This window comes from Haliotis cracherodii, unplaced genomic scaffold (genome assembly GCF_022045235.1).
Source record: "Haliotis cracherodii isolate W230 unplaced genomic scaffold, xgHalCrac1.p SCAF_3, whole genome shotgun sequence".
NCBI lineage: Eukaryota > Metazoa > Mollusca > Gastropoda > Lepetellida > Haliotidae > Haliotis > Haliotis cracherodii.
This window is the reverse complement of record NW_027266286.1, coordinates 24,129,460-24,150,127: the sequence shown is the minus strand read 5'-3', so window position 1 is coordinate 24,150,127 and position 20,668 is coordinate 24,129,460. Positions and strand designations below refer to the sequence as shown.

Below are 20,668 nucleotides of genomic sequence, written 5' to 3'. Positions count from 1 at the left end.
TTCGGAAAGAATAATGAGCAATATCACTCCACCTTGGCCCCACAGACATGTAGATGTCAAACCAGATGTATATTAGTTGTTATTCCCAAATATAAAATAGATGTTATCAATGCGTAAGTCCAGCATTTCACATATAATTTTTTCAGTGAACTTCAGATGCCATTTGTCTTATGGTTGACATGATTGAATCCGACACCTGGTATCGTCACTATATGATAGTAATCCGAAAACACATGCTCATAATATTTCTGAAGTTTATGGAGTGGCTTTTGTCGATTTTATTTTAAATAATGAATCAACATTTAACTTATTTAAGTGATGCGAATTTAGTTAGCCTAAAGTACAGATTATAACACTAGGTTAGTTTTAGATGAATCGGCTGTGGGGATCTGTTTGCTTTGGTCAGGGTATGCAAGGATAGGGGCCGTTGTAATGGCTTGCTTCAGGTTTTTGAATACCTGTTCACAAATTGTTGAAGCGTTTGAAAGATCATGCATTATTCTTAACAAATAAAGAAATATGACAGCACCCATCGCCTAAAGCAATTGGCAATATTCTTTCAACTGTGTTTTTTTTGACAATTTCTATGAAGTACTGTCATTACCAGTAATATCTTGAGAACGATTTATGTCCCTTCTAATCTCTGACTGACCCTGCTGAAATTTGTGCTCTGGGTTTGTCCGCTGTACTATGTGCATCGAGCAACAATAACTAAAACATTAAATCAGAGTTATGCACATATTTAGTTGTCAGAGATGTATGTGGCAACAGCAGGGGAAGACCATGACTCTAGCTGATCTGAATGCCGCTACCTTGTAAGCAGTATACAACGCCAATCTGTCACCAAGTGATCATGCAGTGATAAAGTCTTGGAGCAACACAGACACATCCTGTTCACGGACACTTGTTGCATTTCATGCGTGCTGACTGACAGGTAAGTTTCAATATTCATTCATGCTTTAAATTAAGTAAAGCTTTTCATTCAATCTGGTAAAGGTACTTTGTAGCTCAAGAAAAGGTGTATCCATGTTCAAGTTGAAAACGTGATTCCAGGATTATTTGCAACATGTTTGCAGGTACACTACTTATATTTAACCTGAATGTTCATTCGCCACAGGTCAAATATCTTGTTTATTTGGGAAGTCTAGTATTTCCTTGGACAGTCTAGTAACTGAAACTTTAATCTATAAGACTTGTTTGCTATTCAGGCGTGTTTCGTATATTTTATTGTCCAAGAAACGTGCTGTAAGGATAAGCACTCAGGGTTTATTTCTCCCTATTTAGGCCCGTTGGGGGTATTCACTCAAAGAATGGTGAGTTAATTGATTCCCAGGTTATTGGTCGCAGCCAACATAATTGGCTGGCGTGGCATCTTGTCAATATCTTGTCAAAGTGTTGTTTTAGCTACTATCTTTGAATACTGTTCTACAATTGTTTAGCTAATGAGCATGTATATTTGCCCTGGTTTAATTAATCAGTGATCATTATCAGTTTAGAATGGGCTTCTGATCATTTTTGTTGTCGTCTATTGATACAATTATCTGATAGTGACATAATGTGAACTTTTACCACAATTTCAATTTTTACTGTATTCTTATTTAATGATGCAGACGATGTCCTTGACAGTTATTGTATTAAACAGCTTTTTTGAGAACGCAAACCCTATACTGAATGCTGATAATGGAGTTCATGTCATATTGATCGATCTGTCAACATACAATGTTCCATGTAATGGATGGATTGACAAACACTGCTGGTAACGCCAACAATCCGATGACCTAAGTCGATCGCATATCTCTAACATTCACAGCAGACGATATCTTTGACAGTTATTAATGCATTACATAAGCTTTTAAAAACCCAATACTTATTCTGAATTTTGTGTTGACCAATATCTAGTTAAGTAGTAATTTAGTATTATTCGCCACAGTCTGCTTTGTACATACATTATGTAAATTTTGAGTGAATGTTCTGATTCGTTGTTGTTGGCAAAATATACGTTATATTATGCAAATGTTTAGTGAATGTTCTGGTCCGTTGTGGTAAGCTTTATATACGCTATATTATACAAATGTTGACTGAATGTTCTGGTCCGTTGTAGTTAGCTATATACACGCTATATTATACAAATATTGAGTGAATGTTCTGGTCCATTTGGGCAAAATTACTCTCCTGGAAATTATCCTTTCTTGTATACAAATTGTTTTTCAGTGACGACCTATTTGGAAAAAGTAAACATATATGTATTACATATAGCAAACGAACTTTTGACGAACTTGGACTTTGCTACATGTACATCTGGTTTTTACAAAGCTTTTTAAATCCTACTTATCTAAAACATTTAGTCCATGAAATATTAAATGACGATAACCTACAGTGTTGAACAAGTGCAAGAGATAAGACTTCTAATGTCACAATGTATATTATCATAAAAATGATTGCTTATATTTTGAATACCATTTAAGTGTACTGCAGGAAAACGTTTGGCGAGTCTTACTTAAGTTTAGAATTGTAACCACAATCTCCCTATTGAAACTTGGTGAAAAAAATACCTTTAACCAAAAGGAAATGCCCACTTTGTAATTCATCTGACATAGGTGATGAATTCAATTATTTGTTTATTTGTCCATCTTTAGAAAACGAAAGAAAACAATTTTTACACAGATTCTACTACATTAAACCCAACATACATAAAATGAATTTACTTTTTAATAATTCACGATTAGGAACATTGAGAAAACTAAACAATCAAGTAACTGTCCCTCTTATTGAGATGCACATATATTGCTACCCCAGTGAATCTGTATAAATTACATGCATGCTCAGCAAAGATGTTTTTGTATATTATATTATAGACAAGTTAAAAGAAGGCTGGGTTACCCAAGGGTCAGCCTTAGGGCCTTTTCTTTTTACTCTTCATATTAATGACGTAGCAGATAATCCAAGCTGCATTACAAGACTGATTACACATCACTTGGAGTCTTCAAGATGTTGTGCAATGATACAAAATAAAATGTACAGAAGTTTAGCTTTTTTAAAGGAATGGGCCAAAAGTTGGTTGATTTTATACAATCCTGACGAAACGCAAGCTGTTATATTCTCACAAAAGGAAGATAAAAATATTTCTTAATGATGTTAAACCGAGACGCTCTCAATATAATGTATCAGGTTTTCATCAGGCCCATTTGAATACGTATGTGAGGTTTCGGTATAGGTGTACAATAGATCAGAGTGATAGACTGGAAAGATTGCACTTGAAAGCAGCTGGAATCATTTCTAGGCTACCAAAATATACATCGCGAGCACCATTATATTTTGAAACTGCTTGGAAACGGTTGCAAGAACGTAGACGGAAACGACAACTTTGTCTTTTATGTAAATATATCACACCGTCGCCCTATCTTACTTAAAACCACCTTATACCAAATCCGGCAGCTGCCCCCCAAAAACACGTACATACCATTAACAATGAGAAAATATCACAAATCCCCGCAAGAGACTTAAACCTTCACATGAAGCTGTTTTCCCGTCGGTTATCAAGCCGAGGAATGATGATACTCCGTTAACTGAAAGAACATTTAATTCAACAAAACATTACAAAACACTTATAATCTAAAATCTTCCTAAGGACCCATCGTACTTATCTTTTAGACTTAAGTTAGCTCAGTTAAATTATGTTTTTTGCTGACTAGAATGTGAAGACACAGAAGAATGTGTGAGTGGTTATGAGTGTGAAAATACATACTAGTATATTGTTTTCCTTTGTTCAAAAACACGTGCTCCTGACACAGTCGTAATCGTACAATGTACTCTGCATTTAGCTTTGTATTAGGGATTCATAAACCCATGCTCATTTAGTCGGAATCGTACTATTGACTCCGCGTTATGCAGAGATTTCAATTGCAAATGGAAAGGTTTTTTTTGCTTTAGTTATTAAATGAAGAAGAGATGCTTCACTTAAAAATATATGTTGTAAAGTCGAAAATACACCGACTGACCTTTATTGGATATTAAATGGAACGGTGGTTTGGTAGAACAAGATAGAATATATTTTTTGTTATATACATATTTATATATGTAATACAAAGAGATGTATGTAAACTATAGCAAATTATAGCAAGAGCTATATATAGTGAACGTTTGTCTTCCACTCATGATATCAATTACTGGATTGTCTGGCCTAAACTCGATTATTTACAGAGCGGCGTCATATAGCTGGAATATTGCTGAGTGCGGCGTTAAACAACAAACAAACAAGTATAACTGAAAGTGACAAACCTGTTTCCATTATCAAAAGAAATATATGCTAAGTAATCGCCGAAAGCCTGTTCATATTCATAAGAAATATTTGCCTGATGCAGATTCAATTATATGAGTCCGACTGTATAGTGATCATGAGCATGTGTTTATGAACCACTATCAAATAGTGATGATACAAGGTGTTCGCGAAAAGTTTAGCATATCCTGCCCCACCGGTGGCACCGGTCATACGCACATGCAAAGGCAAGTCAAAGGTTCACCTGAAACAAACACGCGAGCATAGGGAATTGCATCGGATAGAAGAGTCCATTCTGCGATTCCAACTCTGTCAAAAGTAAGTTTTTATGCTTGGTTGGTTGGTTGTTTTACGCCGCACTCAGCAATATTACAGCTATATGACGGCGGTCTGTAAATAATCGATTCTGGACCAGCCAATCAAGTGATTGACATCATGAGCATCGATCCACCTGTCAATACAAAGAAATGTTCACTCTCCGGTCCGGTCAAAGTGAATCTTACACTTAACGTTGATATCCGGCTATAGAATATCAGCGTAGCCTCCCATGTACCAGTATCTTAGGCGGTGAAAAATGTTTACTTTACTTTACGAAATTGAAATTTATTTTAGGAATACGAAATCCGAACACATGTCTCTTTACAGTACCTCACCATGCAGCTCAAATTAGGAGGATTGGTGTTATTGATGCTGGGTCTGTGTGTTTCACAGTGGCTTTTCTGGTATGGCAGTGGAATGGACCATTATGAAACCAGCACGCACATGTTTTCAAATGGATACGTTTCAGAATCCAACAGAGTAAACGACACGTCAGTGAAACTTGACATTCAGTGTGTGGGACCAGGACCAAATGAAGCAGAGGATCTGTTTTGTATGGTATGTGAAGGATTTGCTTCATTGCTACAACCACCTTGGGATATAAATCAAATAACCTCGAACAAGAGGGCGTTGGGTGTGTCGGGGGCACGGGTGGCCTAGTCGTCTAAGGCGCCGGGATTCGCTTTGCAGAGTTGCGTACCTTGAGCACGCCAGAAACCTATGATTGTGGGTTCGAATCCGGGTTCGCCCTGATTATGTTTGTAGGGTTGTCAGCACCATACACGTGCTCGTGGGTTTCACCGAAGTGGTAAACGTCTGAGACCTGCATCACTTCGGGCTTTCCTCCCACATTAAGCCAACAAACCGTGATATAACAGGAATAAATTTAAAAGCGGCGCCAAACCCCAAGTCACTCACTCACAACTGGTAGGAGGTTGCTCACGATACTTGGTCACAAAGAAATTTATTGAGATCATACTGTCTTATCACACCACATGGTCCACAGTACATACGCAGAGGATGCTGCGTTTGCAAATCATGCCATATACAAAACATTAATGAAGTGCTGTTTTGTGATGATGTCACAGTGTCTTATGTTACAGGAAAGACCCCGATATATGTCGGACTTTAAGAACCCCTGCTGGTACGCGAAAGAGGATGGGAAGTTACGTCTCAGGTGCATCCCTTACTTCCATATTCTGGGGGTGTGCAAGTCGGGGACCACCGACCTCGCCTACCGCATAAGGACCCATGAAGACGTCTTTCTGGAACAGAAGGAAATCCATTACTGGTGCTGTAGAAAATATGGTAATACTTCCATTATTATAATACTACCGTGTATGGATGAGTGAATGATTGACAAGAGTTTAAATTACATTCACTTTAAAGTGTATTGGTACATACAAACCAAAACTTGCGGTCTTTACAGTTTATTTGTTTCACTGTACACAGACCTCTCAGACGACGATACACATTCACTTTGCCATGCGGTCTGAAGAGCTAGAACTTGCTCCCTAGAAATTAAAACTTTAATGTTGTATACAATATGCGTGTCCTGAGGCAGTTGAAGACTATAACAGCCAAGAATAAGCAAATAGCGATCTGCGTTCAATGTGGAGACACATATTCTGCTTGTCTTTGGTGTGTCCATTGTCTGCCCTGTCTATCGGTTTTGTGACGGTAACCTGACAGTGACAATGATTGTTGCACGAATGCAACCAAAATATCTATCGAAGGTGTTGTGTCTGGCTCCCAACTGACCATACCAATGGCCCTTTCTCTGTGGTAGTGCCGACAAACGTGGCATGTTACTGGTGAGTTCTGTGCTCCTTATGCATTGAATGATATTTTGAGTTGTCTGTATACCCGACTGCATCCTATGATCTTCCAGCTCGTTAAATCGATTTACACGATAAACTTAGCAATGTTTTCAGTTGTCTGTTGCATTTTGTAAAAGTGGTTTTACATGTAACATGGAAACGTTGTTTTATTCGATTTCAAATTCTAATAAATTATGAATATACTATACTTACCGCCAAAAGAAATGCCAACCATAGAAACATAGAGGGAAGTATGTACGTCAAGAAGAGATGTTTCCCATGTGTACAAATTAATGACAACTAACAATCAGTCAAGTGTTACCACGGAGTGTCTTTATTCCTATCCCGATATGCTGCACGTGATTTTCAAACTTTACACGCTTATCCTGCACGAGACAGTTGATGCATCTCAAGTCATGGATCTATGACGTCACATGTGATGCGTTCATGAGCGTTGGCTCACACATCATTCCAGTATATTCGTTTGTGCATCAAACCATTCTAATACCTCTTGATTATGAATAATTCGTCATATGTTAACCGACATATATGGTATGCGCGTTTCTTTTGTTTTGTTTGTTTGTGTTTAACTTCACTAGAATCCAATACGTGCTGGTGACGTCGCAAGCAGCTTCCTTCGCGTGCGCCATTAAGGTCAGAGGATGCGACTCAGTCCAATTTGCAAGTTTGGAGGACGGTCGTCATGGCTCCGATAGAGAGTGGCGGTTTTTAATCGTGGCTAAATGAAAGTGGGCTCACCGACATGTCTGTCACCAAGTTCCCGAAGCACGAGTTCTCACAGGCCTCAGAATTAGTGGCGGTGGACAAAAACGACTTTGAAACACAAAATTGTCAACTTGCACAGTGTTAAGTGCTTCAAAAGTTTATAGTATCTCCACAACAGCCGAGTCCTTATGAAGTTCAACAAAACGGGAAAGAAAAGCAACAGATCTCGCCAAGGCAGCTCAGTTTTCAAGGACATACTCACATCCTGAAACGGGACAACTAGTGTTGTACACTAGCCCCCTAGGTCGAAGTCTCTAAAGGCTGTTTGAACATGCATAAGTGAGAGACGAGGGCCTTTCTTTCTCAACTTGCCTTGAGATTGCGACCTCTCTACTTGCCTAGTGCTGAAGGGATACCTATCGAGTTTTCTGCCTGCTTCCAACACTATTCCCGTGACTCCTGTCTTATTCAGAACATTCATCTGTAATATGAACACACAATGCCATTTACTAAGTGGTCAAATATACTTATACTTGGGATGACACTTTCTTAGCATAGTACAGATTCTCGTACTTTTTTGGGTTGAGTCCCGTCCTGGATGTGCATAGCTTTCGGCCATGGGAGCCGTGCCAATTTACACTTGTCAGTTTAGTGACAGTGATCAATGTTTGATACGCGGCTACATTTTGGTGTGGCTAAGAATGCAATATAAAATGCGGTAGAACATGTTTGATAATCTTGAAAGCATATATTGTTGCGCATATATTTGTTCAACAACATACAAATAAAGTATGACTCCTTGATATTTCAATCACTGATAGGTTCTAAACAAGTTTTAAAAATGAAAGCGGAGACACCATGCAACTTCAGCTGCTATCAACAAAAGTTTGATACTGTTACACACCGGATAAAAGAGACAACTTCAGACACAGGCCACCACAACATGATCACAGGTAAATATACCTGATTAATACATTTGATGAATATTTGACAATTTGAAAATCCCTAGTTCGCACTTCGATTATGTTTCCATGTTTGTCAGCATTGTACCCCTTGTTTTGATCAAAGTGGTCCCGCCTCCTTTCACACGCAGCTAACACGCCCTGATATAAGTGAAATATTTTGCTGAGCGGCGTTAAAACAAACGTGCAATTGCTTGCTCTTTAACTTCGTCTTGTTCGTCCAGGTGATGCAACCCCGGCCGATTTTCAAAATTTCGTGGGATGGCCAAAAATACCACAAAATGTAGGTTTAGAGAAACCAGTGGTTCTGACACCCCATCTCATGAGACACGTGTATACAGATCCGAAGTTTATTCTCATCCTCAGAAATCCAACTGACAGGTAGGTGCCTGGTTTGGATTTACTGAACCTTGGTTTATTTTCCTAACTGTCGTATAAAGGGTAAATGAGTTAATGAATGATATTTAACGTTGATGTCAGTAACATTCCAGGTTTAGAACGCCTGCCTGTTAACACTGCAATCACGAAAACGTCGTTTTTTGTGTATGTTCATTGAACGGGAAAACGACGTTTTCGGACGCTTTCGAAGCATCGTTTTCCGTCAAAATAACGTTGTTGTTTGACATCGGAATTTACTGGGAGAGAATGATATCTTCAAGCTCCTCATTTTCTTGATTGACATTGTCATACAAGCGACAGCCTCTACCGGAATTTCTACATCTCACATCTCATTGGTCAGTTCTCGCCTGTTAGATTCCAGCCCGGAGTTTGACGTTGTACTCGTATCGCTTAGCGGAAGTGCTGAATTCAGTTGTTCTGCGCATGCGGATTGTTTATTACCTTGTCCACATTTTCCGTTCAGTGCATGCGCGATTTCGCGAATTCTTTCCTAGTAGTCATGGTCATAACTATTTGAGAGTGGTTCATAAACACATTCTCATGATAAGATCGTAATCGAACAATGTCGCTTAAATTAAATGGCACGTACTTGGTCGACACCCATTTCGTCTCATTAACTAACACAATGAGTGAGTGAGGCCACTGTCGATTCCAACGGGGGACATACGCGTTATGGATGGCAGCTGACCTTCACCTTGGACGTTTCCTATGTACCGATAACTGAGATGACAACAATCACGAAGTGTTCTCTCCACAATATTCTGGCTCAATCCCTTGTATTAAGCGAGTGAGTGAGTGAGTGAGTATGGTTTTGCGCCGCTTTTAGCAATATTCCAGCAATATCACGGCAGGGGAAACCAGAAATCGGCTTCACACATTGTACCCATGTCGGGAATCGAACCTGGGTCTTCGGCGTAACGAGCGAACGCTTTAACCACTAGGGTACCCGACCGCCCCTTACTAACACAATGAAAACGGTAACAATTTTAGTTAAAATAATGAGGAAAGCGCAGGGCTCATGAAAGGCTGTGTTCAGGAAAACGATTAATACTTTTAAGTTAGGAAAAAGTACTTAAAGAGAGAATTGTTGAATTTAATTATTAAATGCTTCCCTTACGTTTTAGATACTGAAGTGCTACTTATTGTTCTATTTATGTCATCTTCAGATATACATTAACGCCTTAAGTCATCCTCTCATATAACCTTTTAATATTAAGCGCAGGAATTTAAACTACTGAAACACCCAAACTCTAGGCTGTTATCAAGCGCTTGTGCAAACGTGATTTACAGAAGAAACTGTATCGTAAAAAACAAATTTCTTGCAGATATATATATATATATATACTACGAGACAGTAAGGCTAACGCTTTCTCACCGGTGAAACGAAGACAATATCGTTGATACAGATAGCATGTATTTGAATGTTAATGCTAAAGACAAGCACACGTCGATATTTTGCAGTGAAGATATAACACTTATACACGTTTGTTAGAAACTTTTAACAGTGATGCTCTTCATTTTAATAACTTTGTTTTCACATATACATGTAACACTACCCGATTAGTCTGTCATACATAATTATGGGGCAGTTTTTAGTCTTTTACTGACTTTCTCTGGTGTTACTTGGTGAAGCGTATTATCTGGGTGTTGTACCCCGTTTTTCTAGTTTTTTCTAGACCAACGTTGTTCGGTTTGATGACACACAATCTACCAGGTCGCATATTGTGTTCACCCGATCCTCAATTAAATCTCTTCTATGGATATTCCTGGTGACGCAAAGGCCCCAAGTACCTATGAATCTCATTAATACATTCATGCACGGCATTTTCTACCTTAAGAAGGACATAGCAAACATGATTTTCCAACTCCAACTCCAACTCCAACTACCATTCCGCTCTAGATATTTTATGTTATGTCCAACAGTCACACACACACACACACACACACACACACACACACACACTTAATCACCACCCCACCCCCAACACCCAAGTAAAGTAAAGTAAAGTAAAGTCTTAGTAAAGTACAGATTCTCGTACTTCGTGATTCGAACCCACACTACCAGAGTGAGACACCTAATCGCCAGCACACACAGACGACGATCAAACCCACAAAGCCACCGGGGCTCCCACAAAAAAAGAACATCCGACAACTGGTAGTCTAGGTCACCTCCCTGTGGGGACCCGGGGCAGACAAGAATGCCTCCTCAGCACCCCATTGCTGGTCATAAAAGACGACCGAATTGGTCAGCCTGTTTGCAGTGGGCTGCGCCCCTGTTTCGGTTGAGGCAGGATTCTGGTGGTTGAGGCACTGGAGCCAGGAACAGGTGTTCCTTTTGCCCAACCAACTACTTTCGACCCTTACTTCACTTAGACGAGTGGTAGAATGGGCCCGAGTCTATCAATCGGCTGGTCACGCCATGCCTTGTGCAAGGTCCATTTTACTTTTGAATATATATCTTCTTATATTCCACACAGTAATTCTGGAAAACATCAACTTCTGTATATGTTTCTAATATGCCTAGAGTCCCATGTCAGGAGGCGGTGGCTCATGGGACAATCTGGCATTATCGACCTCCGGAATCAAGGAATTCGTGGTGACGTTAAAAACGTCACTCGTCTCAAGAGACAACAATCCATAAATTTGTTGAATGCACATCATTTAACCTATACTGCAAATACTGAATCTATACATAAATCTTTGAATTCCTGTAGGGTCATAGTCCGCGACCGAACCAAATGCCTGTCTGACATGTTAGAAGAGGAGATTGCAAAGGAACTAAAATCTCAAGGAGTAAACGCATTACAAGAAAAGATCAAAGCTTTTTATTTCAACATCGGCGTGGATGTGTATATACCACATACACTGCGATGTTTCAAGTGTCAACAGTTTGGCCATGGCGCCAAGTCCTGTCATAGCTCTGCAGTCTGCTCCCGTTGCAGTAAGAATAACGACAGCTCTGATTGCACAAGTGACATCAGATGTGCCAACTGCAACGCTGAGCACATGTCCTCTTCCAAACAATGTCTAGTCTTTGAAAGGGAAATCAACATTATTAAGATCAAATATACCAACAATATTTCCTTTTCTGATGCCAAGAAATTGATACAGCAAGAATCTCAAAACAGTTTACAATCAAAATCTGCCATACTCTCCTCTCCTAAGCCGCTATATGATTAGTAATATGCTATCGTGCACAAAGTAGATTACCCAACGGATTTGATTGTAGAGGCATAGGTTGAGAAAGATTTTATTTATAATCACTTCAAAGTGTTGAATTTGGTTTGTGCTGTAAATCATTTGAGTTAGGTGATGAGTTCCACTATCTACTTATCTGTCCACAATTTCAAAATGAGAGAAAACAGCTGATTGAAACATACTTTTACTTTTCACATTAAATGTGTACAAAATGAATTTGCTGTTTAATAGCAAAAGTTTAGAAATATTTAGAATATTATCCACATTTTGTAAGATTTTCAGCCTGCACTTTAATCCTATCAATATGTCTTGTACCTGAACCCTGTCCTGTATTATTATTTGTTGATGTATCAAAGCTGTACCTCTGATGATGCTGATATAAAGTTCAGTTGAGTTCAGGTCAGCTGAGCTGTCGATTTAATTGTACGGTATACAATGCATGTGAACAGTCATCCTGTTCGGGTGCAATGGCCGTGGAATAGATCCCTCTCAACACAGAGCCAAACTCATCAATTTGGGAGGCAAAATCTCAGGACGGCTGTTCGAATCCATAGAATAGCTGTATACTTACAGAGTTTCTAGGTTAGCTGGAAGAATTTTAGGTGATCTTCCTTTTATCCGCTTTTACCATCCGGACGTGTATACAAGTTCCAAAATTTAAATCCAAAAGATCTAAAATGTCTTGTATTCCTGTTAGCAGTTCCCTATTAAATAATCGTTAAGGAAACTTGGTTGTGTTATACATCATCAGTTTTTTAAGATTAAACCTTTTGTATTACTTGTGCTGCTTAACTTTGTTTATCCGTCACCTTGGCTTTATAACATGTTATAGTTCTTATTTACGATTTATTTGTTCCTGTGTGTGTGTCACTCTTATTGTCTTAAGTATTATCTTAACTTAAATAAATCTTGTGGGCTACAACAAAATTGAGAAATAGCTTCTTTTGCAGTTTTCTACCTCTCCTGTGCAGGACAATATAAATTAACAGGTGACATACAATTCTGAAAGGATGTTTTAGACTAAACATTGTCAGATCATGCCTATGACACGCATATATGGCATGACCAATGCTGTTGCTTCCTTAATGATGAAATGTGTTTAATAAAGTCTTAGAGCGTATTCTTCCAAGAAAAGAATATGCGTCTGATCACAACCTGGTCTGAGTGACAATGGTAAATCTGGCAAACCACCCCTTGCACGTGCTGTGTTTCACGACTGTCACAATGTTGTGTTTGGAGCTTAATTTCATCGGAAATGTTCTTGCGAATTAAATAACTTACTTTCATTGCCAGACATTGGTGTACTTACTTGTAGTTTCACCTGAAAACAAAATGTTCCCTATTTTTTTTATTTTTTTTGTGGGGGAGGGGGGGGGGGGGGGGGGGGGGAGTGCAAAAGAGGGTCGGTGGGGTAGCCTAGTGGTTAAAGGGTCATGCCGAAGACTCGGGTTCGATTCCAGACATTTCTGGTGTCCCCTCCGTGATATTGCTGGAATATTGCTAGAAGCGTCGTAAAACCATACTCACTCACTCACTCACTCAAATCTGTAGAAGCACTATATTTTACATCTACTCAAGTATCGTATTGAGTTTTCATAACCTTTAAATAGCTATATAGAGATACATGGAAACCCTTCTACAATGTACCCTTTAGTTTTGTGAGCTAGGTTTTACACCAAAAACTGTTTACATGCATACACATGTACCTTTTCAATAACATCCAAATGTTCCGGGTCCCATATATCTGATCCATACAATAGAATCGGGCTTATTTTTGCATGAAATATTTCAAAGTACTCATATGTAATTATTTACAGACAGCCATCATATAGCTGCTATAATACTGCCGAGTGCGGTGTTAAACAACAAACAACTATTCTTTACATTTGGTGAATTTCAGTGTTAACATACGTAGATGTTCTTGCACACTTGTGGTCAAAATAACTTCATAGATGGTTATTTTCGTGTCTGTGAGATTTATGTAGGGTCACGAGTACAGCAATGATACATAGATGCATCCCTAACCCCCATCTGACATATTAGTGTTATATTTATGAAGGGTTGACATGAATTATTGACGCTTTGTTTTCTGACAAAAATTACTTGTCACGTGACACGGCATGTCAATTGGGACATTACATATATCACGTGGTGCTTGACTTTCGACAATGTACATTTGTATATTGACAATATTCCCGGATCGTTCATGCCAATTAAGAAAAACGCATCAACAGTAAATTCATTAAGATATAATAATAATAATAATCGAATCAGGGTTAGGCTAACTAGTGTACGAAAGCAGGAGCAAATATGCATGCCATGACTTCTAATCAGCTAAGTAATAGGGACTGAACCCCAGAGCAACTATGCACGCCATGACTTCTAGTCAGATAAATAACAGGGATTGACTCCCCAGAGCAGCTGTGCACGCCATGAGTCACAGGGATTGACTAATTGACCCTCTCTTCAGGTTACACTTATAAGCATAATGTACGGTTGACATATTCTGAATCCACATCAGGATACTGTAAGCAGCCATTGTTTGTTTTAGGAAAACGAATATAGATATGTAACCATATGCATGTCTGTTTACATTTAGGCTGTAGATATATTTCTTGTTGATCAAATAGCATGGATGTATATTTAAAAAACAAAAACAAAACTCTTTATGTATTGATAGCTTTAATTGTTAGCTCACCTTGTCACAACAAAGCTCTCCTAATGTATCGCTTTCACGTTTTTAGAAAATGTTCGATTTAATTCATACCATCTTTCTTTACAATGAAGTAAGGTTTTAGCTTTGACAAGGCTTCACGTAACATAACCATCATAGTTCAGCATAATGCCATTAAATGTTTGATCAAATAACAGGGTATAAGTGAAATATCAATTAAGACCAATATGTTTACTAAGGATACAATCTGCCAAAAGCACGCAACAGTACCTTTGACCTTTTGTACTGGCTTCCAAAGCTCCATAAAAACCCGTTCAAAGATAGATATATTGCTGGGCCCAGCAACTATACCAGAAAACTTGACTCAATACAATATCAGGCCCTCAAACTAATTACACGCACCCAACATGGCACCTCCTACACTTCACTTCAGGCCTTAACAGGAGAAATGCCACTAAGTCTACGCAGGGAACATCTAAGCTTAAATTTCTGGGCCGCGTCCCAATCAAACCCTCTCATCCAAAACTTAATAAACCAAAATATCAGCCCCAAAAACCAAGCTCTAGCTCGTAAACACCCCTTACTTACCCCAATATCCCAAAGAATAACAAACTACCTCAATGAACACCAAATTAAAAATCTTAAACAAAACTGCAAACAATCAAATATCTTCACCCCTAAACTTAAAATACCCAAAATAGACACAACACTAGCTAGCCAAATAAATAAACAAACCGACCCAAACATAGCTAAAACCAACACACTAGCATACATACACGAAAATTGGCCAAATTGGTGTCACATTTACACGGACGGATCCTCAGATCCGACCTCCAAACACACAGGTTTCGGAGTCCATACCACACAACCAACTAAAACCACACAATCCTTCCGACTCCCAAACAACCAATCAATATTCACGGCAGAACTAATGGACATGGCCTCAGCCCTCCATAATCAAGAATCCGAAAAACAAAAACAAAATCCTAATACTTACCGACTCCCTAAGTGGACTGCAAGCCCTCCAAAACAAAAATACCAAAAACCGACCTAAATTAATAAATCAAATACTTAAAAGCTCAAACGACCTAACTGGTGACGCAAAGGCCCCAAGTACCTATGAATCTCATTAATACATTCATGCGCGGCATTTTCTACCTTAAGAAGGACATAGCAAACATGATTTTCCAACTCCAACTCCAACTACCATTCCGCTCTAGATATTTTATGTACACAAACACACACACACACACACACACACACACACACACACACACACACACACACACACACACACACACACACTTAATCACCCACCCCCGAATTGAGAAGGCAAACAAATAACCTTCTTGTGGATACCCGCCCACGTAGGAATATACGGTAATGAAAACGCCGATAAAGCCGCTAAACTATCCCTCAAAATCCCAGAAATAAGCTTAAACGTACCAATCACAAAATCAGAAATTAAAAGTGTAAACAAGCAAAAAATCACCTAAAAATGGCATAACCTTTATCTAAACTCAAATAGCCAAATCAAAAAAGTACTCAGCAAACCACTAACCAAACCAAAAATTCTCCATCCATTAAAAAAAATCGACAGAGTAATCACTAAACTCCAAACAGGACACACCAACCTAAATAACCATCTAAAAAAAATTAAAAAACATACTACAGGTAACTGCCCACACTGCAAACAACTAGAAACCCCAGAACACGCACTCATCCACTGCACAAACTACCTAACACATCGAACCGCATTACAAACCACCCTCAATCTAAACAAGGCTCTCACTCTAGAAGCAATACTAAACCCACAAAATAAACTAGAAAACTTCAAGGACTTAGGCGTATTCTTAATCAAAACGGAACTAATAAAACGCATCTAAAAACACTATAATCTACCAAATCAAAGTTACATAAACAAACAAACAAACATCCACCATACCCAGCTCCCGTAGTTCTCCTCCCCAACCCCATCGGCATCTATTCCAAATCTCAAAATTCCAAAATTCTATATAAGAAACCCCTAAAGCCCCCTCTTGGGTTGCACACAGCACTTTCGCCCCTTTCGGAAACACATTAAATGGCCTGGCCGGGCCCGTGTGCGAAATACGTTAAATCTCCAAAGTAAGTAAGTAACTGTACCAGATCTCTGTCTCAATGACCATATTCTTTCATACAATCACGGAAAGCTTTTCATTATATTTATAGACTGTATTTGAGACAATTCAATTATGTCAATATATTTGATGTCATACCACACGACAAACGTAAGGATAAATTAATTCCTTCATCCATGGGGTATTTGACATCAGACGTGGTGACCACAGACATAGTTACATCTGTATCTTTAAAGCTTCATGACAATTTGTCAAAAATGAAAGCAAATGTCATTTGAAGTTTTACTGAGCAAACAATGTGAAATGATGCACTCCTTCACTGATAACATATGTATCAAATGTGGTGGTAAGACATCCAGGCAAGAAGTAGGTATCCCAATGGGCACCTGTTGTGGTCCCTTTCTTGATTATCTGTTTCTTTATGCTTTTAACAATACACACAGGAGACCGTCTCGTGTTTTTCATATTTAGATCTATGCTTAAATATTCAGAGTGACAAAAACCTCTCTCACTCTATGACAGAAGGGATGACTTCAACTTTCCAACTTTTCTTTCATGTCGAGCAGTATTCCTGCAGCCCCAGCCTACATTTCACAGCTTTTGAGGTTCAATCGAGCATGTTGTCTTCCAAGATTTCAAAGAGCGTCATTCAATTCTTGCTTCAACCTTTTTTTTATATCAGGGTTACACCATTGAAAGCTTCAGTGAAGATTGCAAAAAGTATGATGGTACATTTGTAGAGGACACTATTTTAGGTGACTAAAATGATGCCCAATGAAAATACCTGTTTTGACATGTGTCTCTTTTTCCTTGTGATTTTCAGGTGAACAATTAACTTGCTTTTGATGTGTATTTAACCATCAGTTTTGCAAAATATACACTCACGTCTTTTAGAACACCTGGTATCTATGTGTGATAGTGATTCATAAACACATGTTTATGTCAAAGTTGGAATCGCACAATTGACGTTTTTAGAGGAAATTTCAGATGATTTTAAAATTACGATTTGTTGCTTAAATTTGAGAAAAGCCATAATGATCGCATTGATAGTTATCTGAAATAGGGTATATGGAATTAAGGTGACCTTTAAATACTTTAAAGGTCATGGTCACAACGCATGAAAGTAGCACATAAACAGCTTATGACCCTGCTGATTACAGGATAGTCTCCAGGCATACATGACCTCTGAGAACGGGTATTTTAATGGTATTTCTAATGGTATTTTGACAGAATGAGAAAATTCAATAAACAAAATTATATGTCTTTGACAAGGATACATCAAATTATAGAAATATATGTCATATTTGTAGAAAATCAATATTTGATTTTATTTGAATTGTCGAAGGCTACAATCAAACACTAACCCCTTTTTATATTATTACTACATTGAAGGTGCCTTTACATTTTCTTAACATACTAAAATAACTTTGCATTTTATGAATATACCATGTCTGAAGTACAATAAATATATTTATTCAACATAAATCAGTTATTTGAAATTTAAATAAATATTGTATTAGATATAACTAAAGAATGTAACACAAATAAAACTGATTTGGTTAAACTTCTAAATATAACATTCTAATGCCATTATCATTGGTAATATTTTCAGTCAGATCTCTCGGCATAATTATCTGTTCGAATGCAAAGCTCATAGCATGTATGTTTAAAATAAATTGGTTTAAAACATCCTGACCAGTTGGTCATTCGTACGTCTGGATATTTACGCACACCTGAAGGCCAGATGACATCATTGCAGGTTATATTCTGACTATATGATGCGGGGCGGACGGTCAGCTGAGGATTTCCATGAAGCTGTGACAAGAGATATTCAGATCGAGGAGACCTGCATGAAGAACCACACGGTGGAACATTGTCTGTACAGCCTGGACATAGCACGAACAGTTCGGGTAGGAATATCTCTTGACCAGTGAACAGTTCAGAGATGTGATATATTAACTTATGTGTACATTTGTAATGCTGAATGACATGGTGATGCTATGAGGAGTTAAATTGATGTACGTTATCGCATATTACAATTCGCATTTTTCTTTCACAGACTTTCATTTACTTTGGGTGCTATTCAGTGTACATGCGAGAATGGCTGAAGGTTTTTTCAAGAGAGCAATTCCTGATCTTGCGAACAGAGGACCACAATCAGGATCCAAAAGCTCAGTTAAGAAAAGTGTACAACTATTTAAAACTAAGTGAGTTTTTATCTTTTTCTTTCCGGTTGCGTAAATTTCCTTTCGATTAGTGACACAGTTTCATGAAATATAAACAAGTATGAAAGGAAAGATAACATTGTCATAATTATGTGTTTGGGATATGTCAACATAATTCCCCATACCAACTCAGTTACTCACATACACATATTCCGACTTTAGGATAACTCATACAAAGGCACATTGTATTTCAGATTACACTGAAGAGTGGTTGTCTTACATCGCCAGTGTGCCTCATCTCAATGTCAGTAAGAAGAAGAAAAGTAAAGGACCTATGCTTAAAAAGACCCGTGTCTTACTCGACACATTTTACAGCAGATACAATCGGGATCTTGCAGATATACTACAGGACAGGAAGTTTCTGTGGCTGACTTGATATCTGCCATGGAATGCGGGGATATAACCTACAAGCAAACAGTTCATACCAATATTCCCTTCAAACAATTGTTTCTAATTCATTTTAATCATAATTGATATTTACAGTTGATATTTTGAGATTATTACCCACACGGTAAAGGTACAGTTGGTAAGTTACTGTCGTAACTGCTTTCGGGTGTCAAGTGGGACCCTACTACAGTTATTGAAAGTATTGCCGCTCCTGGTCATCATGGTCAGTTAAACCGTGACTTTGCAAGTCGCCTTGTGAGCTCAGCCAAGGAGTGATGGGTCTAACGACGCTTACTCCAAGTTGTCTCCATCAGCATTCATTCTTGCATAATAAAGAAACGCAATACCAGCTTTATACTCACATTGTTTTACTTACTCTCAGCCATCTATCATTACACGACAGGATCAGACCGGTCAGGCTCGTCACTAACTGGGGAGAACTCGATCTATTGACAAACCGCGCTCTCCTTTCCTACTGTTGAAGGTATCATTTTATAGTGTTTGGGCCTGGCCTGTCTTTGTCACATGTCCCAATACCTCATTTTGATTCGTTAAAAGTTAGATCTGACCATGAACTCATGTGTGTCGTAATCGGAAAATACCGAAGCCTACGTGCCAGAGTGAACATCTCTCTATTGATATGTTGACTCACTCCGGATGCTACAAATGAAAAGAATCTTTCCTCTCTGCTTGTTTCATCAACTAATAGACGATAACATGGAACCAATCCAGTGATAAATATGCAATGTCCAGAATACTCTTGTGATACAAGTAAATGTCAAATGTCTTTTATCTATTAATTTCTTCAATCGAAAAGTTCTCTGTCACAAACTTTGTATACCTAATGCAACTCATCATTGCAGCTATAAACAGTTTAATTTGTTATCATTTTCTAATGTTTTTGAGACGCATTTGAGCCTTATAAAATACTAATTAAATCCGTACGTCACACGTGTGTCCTGCAAGGTTGACCTTGTTTTATTCGTGTTGATTGGATAACTGTGACCTCTGTCACATCGGGACTACTTTTTTTGTTCATAAAACATCGCGAGACGTCATTCATTTTGCAACTACAAGGCAGAACTGAAGAAATTCATGAGAACGAGAGATATTTACAAACACTTTATTAAACCAAACAGGATAGTCAAATTCGGTTTGCATTCTATATAAGTTATGCATAGAGCTTTTACAGACATTATTAATATATTCGAGCTGTATCCATTCACAATGTACGACTACCGATCAAGAGAGCGAGGGTCCCCATGAGCATGACGCATCGGACCACTTTCGCAACTTTCAATTTGATTTAACGTAAAATGGTAAACGGGGAAAATGAAGTCTGTTTAAACTATCTTGAAAAATATCTATACTTACTTAGAATGATCCGGTTGTGTCATCAGTGTCCCCTTCGAAGCGTATTTTGTGGCGCTGTTTCGGGAGGTGTTCATAAATGAACGTACACGACTGAACGACTAGATCACTAAAAGTGAACAGTTACGATACAAATCATTCGAAAACTCCGTGGAAGTGTGCTTAACTTCTGATTTTACGGCCCCAAACATC

At 38.3% G+C, this 20,668-nt stretch overlaps 1 protein-coding gene across 2 annotated transcripts; it reads left to right on the top strand.

Annotated features, from left to right (window-relative positions):
- Positions 1-892: 892 nt before the first annotated feature.
- On the top strand, positions 893-19,296 carry LOC139475728 (carbohydrate sulfotransferase 15-like). 2 transcript variants are annotated; one of them, XM_071258916.1, is made up of 8 exons: positions 893-934; positions 4,922-5,152; positions 5,698-5,902; positions 7,962-8,093; positions 8,327-8,483; positions 18,253-18,403; positions 18,553-18,700; positions 18,913-19,296. In XM_071258916.1, the coding sequence occupies exons 2-8, from the start codon at positions 4,931-4,933 to the stop codon at positions 19,092-19,094; spliced, it is 1,197 nt and encodes a 398-aa protein (XP_071115017.1). In that variant the 5' UTR covers positions 893-934; positions 4,922-4,930; the 3' UTR covers positions 19,095-19,296. The 2 variants fall into 2 exon arrangements, with proteins under 2 accessions (XP_071115017.1, XP_071115018.1); XM_071258917.1 differs by lacking the exon at positions 893-934 and having other exon boundaries at positions 4,811-5,152.
- The last annotated feature ends 1,372 nt before the right edge of the window (positions 19,297-20,668 follow it).